This window comes from Asparagus officinalis, unplaced genomic scaffold (assembly GCF_001876935.1).
Source record: "Asparagus officinalis unplaced genomic scaffold, Aspof.V1 AsparagusV1_Un783, whole genome shotgun sequence".
In the NCBI taxonomy this organism is placed as follows: domain Eukaryota; kingdom Viridiplantae; phylum Streptophyta; class Magnoliopsida; order Asparagales; family Asparagaceae; genus Asparagus; species Asparagus officinalis.
The window spans coordinates 26,236-29,662 of NW_017973042.1; the positions used below are offsets into that span (position 1 = coordinate 26,236).

Below are 3,427 nucleotides of genomic sequence, written 5' to 3' on the forward strand. Positions count from 1 at the left end.
GTTCGCGAGAACCTCCAATACTTAACAGCTTATAGCACACGCGCTTGACCGCACACACTAGACCGCACGCACGAGCCTACTGGCTTATATACCAACACAAGTGTATAATATTAACACCTTTGTTATACCATATATAACAAGTGTGTTAATTTGGACCAACTAAAATGCATTCAATTAGTCAATATGAGACTAAAACTCACATACTACTTATTAAACACATTTTAATTTTCATCTATGGAATCCAATCATTAAATGATATCTTTTCATAAAAACACTCTAAGATTCATTTATTTTAACATATTTTAACATCATATTAGAGCAAAATAGAGTTCAAATTCCACTACCTAATTGTTGCACAAGTTAAAAATTTGATCCGCTAACCATCTTACTGTACTGAACACAAGCATCAACTCTGGTGGCAGATCAATTATACACGGATGTATGTCTTCGCCTCCGTTCCTCCAATACTGGTGGCAGATCAATTATATAAATCTCTATACGTATTAATAATATAATATTATACCCTTGACCACTGCATCAAGCTACCATAATGATTTGATAATGACCCGTGTCCATTATTAATTAACGCCAAACTCATTATAACTCTCCTATATAAATCGGGGGCTGATCTTCCTCCCAAGGGAAGAGCACTAACTCTAGGATTGGGTTAAAAAGTGAGCTTTCTTATTCCTCTCTATTTAAATTTCTTTTAGTTTGCTAAAATTTACTGAATTATTGATTCATACTAAGTAAATGTGCTTCAGATTATCATTCCCCTGGAGTTGTTATGCTCATTTCAGTTGTCGAGTGCATAGTAGGGAAAAAACACTGAAGGAAAAGAGTAAGGTAACACTCCCCCCCCCCCCCCCGCCCCCCCCCCCTCTGCTAGTTTCTTCTTACTCTCGGCCTTTTATTATTTTTTTATTTTTTATTTTTTTGCTCCTTTATATGTTTAAGAAGACATTCTTCTCCCTCATACAAGCAGGATGCCCTTCCTTTATTTATCACTATACATACAAATTTTTTTTTACAAGTTTGACAGTGTTTCTGTTGATTTTCAAGGCATTTTCTTCATATGATATTTTCTTTTCTCCAAATATGAGAACATTCTCTTAATTCTGAAAATAAAGCTCACACACGCTAAAATGACAATATATAGGTAGGTCCCACGAGTAGTTGAACAGCACTGCCTGTTGTACAATTTGATGTTCTATGGTAATTTCCTATTTTTATGTACAACATGCTAAAGGTTTTGCACTATATGCCAAAACTTTGAAGCTATTGTAAGATTTGAGAGATAATTTTATACTCTTAACTTGTTCTTTCAGGTTGAGAGTCATTTTTATACGCTGAAACTTAAGACACTTGTACGCACACGGTCACCAGCAGAGTTAGAATTTTGTGTAAGTGATGTCCCCATTAACTTGTCATGGTTGTATTTTGAATCTGTATTAATAAATTTATAGCTTTAGTCCTTCTTAGTGGTGTCCGATTTTAATTTTATGGTGTTTTAAGTAGTGAATACAAGTAAAAATAAATAAGATAGCTATAAAGTAGGAAATCTATGTTGGACGATATGGATGATTTTACACTAGTACTCTAACACTACATGTACAGGGATTAATTTGTCTTACTGCCAAATCCATCGCCACCATTTCCTCCATGGAATTATCAGAAGCTGATTTGTTTACGGACGCAGTAAGTTTAGATATGGCCAAATCTAAAGTTCTTTTTTTGCTTTCTAGAATTCAATTGAGTCTTACGCAATATAATTGATATGATTGTTTATTTTTATTTTTTCCAAACTAGGAAATAGAGGACCACAATTTCAATGATGAATGGGAGTTAAGCTCTCTGAACCAAGATTTCTCTTTTACAAACATCTGGGATTGTTTTCAAGAAACACTATCCTCAGAGAGTAACAACTCCTGCTCCCCTTGCTTTGAGGCTCCCTTGACTCCTGCCAACATTGAGGAGCCTACAGAGAAATTTCCTGAGCCTGATAAGAACTGGAGCTTTTCTTCTACAAACATGGGCATTCTGTCTTTTGGACACCCGTGTTCAGATGAAAGATTGAAGACGGTGGAAGCTGTGATCAAGGTGTCGAATAATGCAAAAGTGAAGCGGAGTGCGACTGGTAATCAAGAGCATGTAATTGCCGAGAGGAAGAGGAGGGAGAAGATATCCGAGCATTTGTTTACGCTGTACAAAATTATTCCTGGCATGAAGAGGGTAATTTTCTCACTATTGTGTTCAGATGCGCAATGTTTCATTTGAATAATTTGAAGGGTTAATTGCAGATAGACCTCCTCTAGTACTGCCCAATTGTGGATTAGACAGCCTTAGTCGTTTCTGTGCTAATAAATCCCCTGTACTATTTGCCCACGTATGGGTAAATCCTTTTGAGTGAATTTTTCTACTCTCAAAAGATCAAAGAGTAAACGAAAGTTCACTTAGGGTGTATATCCACACAAATAATACCACAGGGAGTCTATCTACAATTTGGTTATAGTATAGGGTGCCTATCTACAATTAACCCTGTTTTAAAAGTTGCCTAAACTTCATAATATTTCTACTACAGAGAGACAAGGCTTCTATTCTCAAGGATACAATTGATTACATTAAAGAAATGGTGCAGAAACTCAAGACCCTCGAAGAGCAGGCAGCGAAAGAAACGGTGAAGTCTATATTTGTATCATCTGAAAAATCCCAGCCCTTCATTAGTGATGACAAAAGTGGCGATGACCCTCCCTCACCTGATACCCATCTCAATATCGAGGCAAAAATAGCAGCGAAGATCGTCCTTATCAAGATTCATTGCAAGAATCGACGAGGAATGCTACTCAAGGCACTCAGTGAGATTGAGAAATTTCATCTCAGTGTCATCAGCTCGAGTTCTCTACCCTTCTCAGATCAGTTTCTTGATATAACCGTAACAGCTCAGGTAAAGATTCAGGCGTTTTTAGATGTGAAGCATGATTACATTGTTAGTCTAGAATTTAACTACTTAAAACTTTTGGGGTTGAATCGATTTTTAACCTTTATTTAAAGCCTATTAATTAGCTCCCGGTTTGGACTAACTTTCTCCTTAACAAGTGGTATTATAATGTGATTTTGAACGCAAGCAAACAGGAGAAGGACCGGGCTTAGAAAAATCTAAGGATAGTTGGAATAACATGTTGCTCCTATAATTGGCTATGCAGACTAAGATCTAGTTAGCCTACAAATGGCTTATAGATATTTTTAGTCATGTTGGCAATACATGATTACTAGTTTAGACCCAAATTCAGTTTAATCTATAGATAAGATGGATGGTGACCCACATTACTTATAGGAGTGAAAATTGTCTAGGGGGCATGTCTTTTGTCCGTGATTACTGGTTGAAACAAAGTCAATGCAAGGCTCATGATTCCTAGGGATACTGCAT

The 3,427-nt window shown here is 36.5% G+C and overlaps 1 protein-coding gene across 5 annotated transcripts in view; it reads left to right on the top strand.

The window, feature by feature from the left end:
• The first annotated feature begins 629 nt into the window (after positions 1 to 629).
• Positions 630 to 3,427, top strand: part of LOC109828164 (transcription factor bHLH18-like) — a 3,675-nt gene continuing 877 nt past the window's right edge. The window contains exons 1-6 of one of the 5 annotated variants that reach the window (XM_020395193.1): positions 630 to 674; positions 765 to 841; positions 1,329 to 1,403; positions 1,618 to 1,698; positions 1,810 to 2,232; positions 2,582 to 2,944. In XM_020395193.1, the coding sequence (XP_020250782.1) occupies positions 1,663 to 1,698; positions 1,810 to 2,232; positions 2,582 to 2,944 (822 nt within the window). In that variant the 5' untranslated portion in view covers positions 630 to 674; positions 765 to 841; positions 1,329 to 1,403; positions 1,618 to 1,662. Of the gene's footprint in view, positions 675 to 758; positions 844 to 1,194; positions 1,216 to 1,326; positions 1,404 to 1,615; positions 1,699 to 1,809; positions 2,233 to 2,581; positions 2,945 to 3,427 lie in introns of those variants that run through there. The other 4 variants (XM_020395195.1, XM_020395194.1, XM_020395192.1 and 1 more) reach the window with 4 other exon arrangements.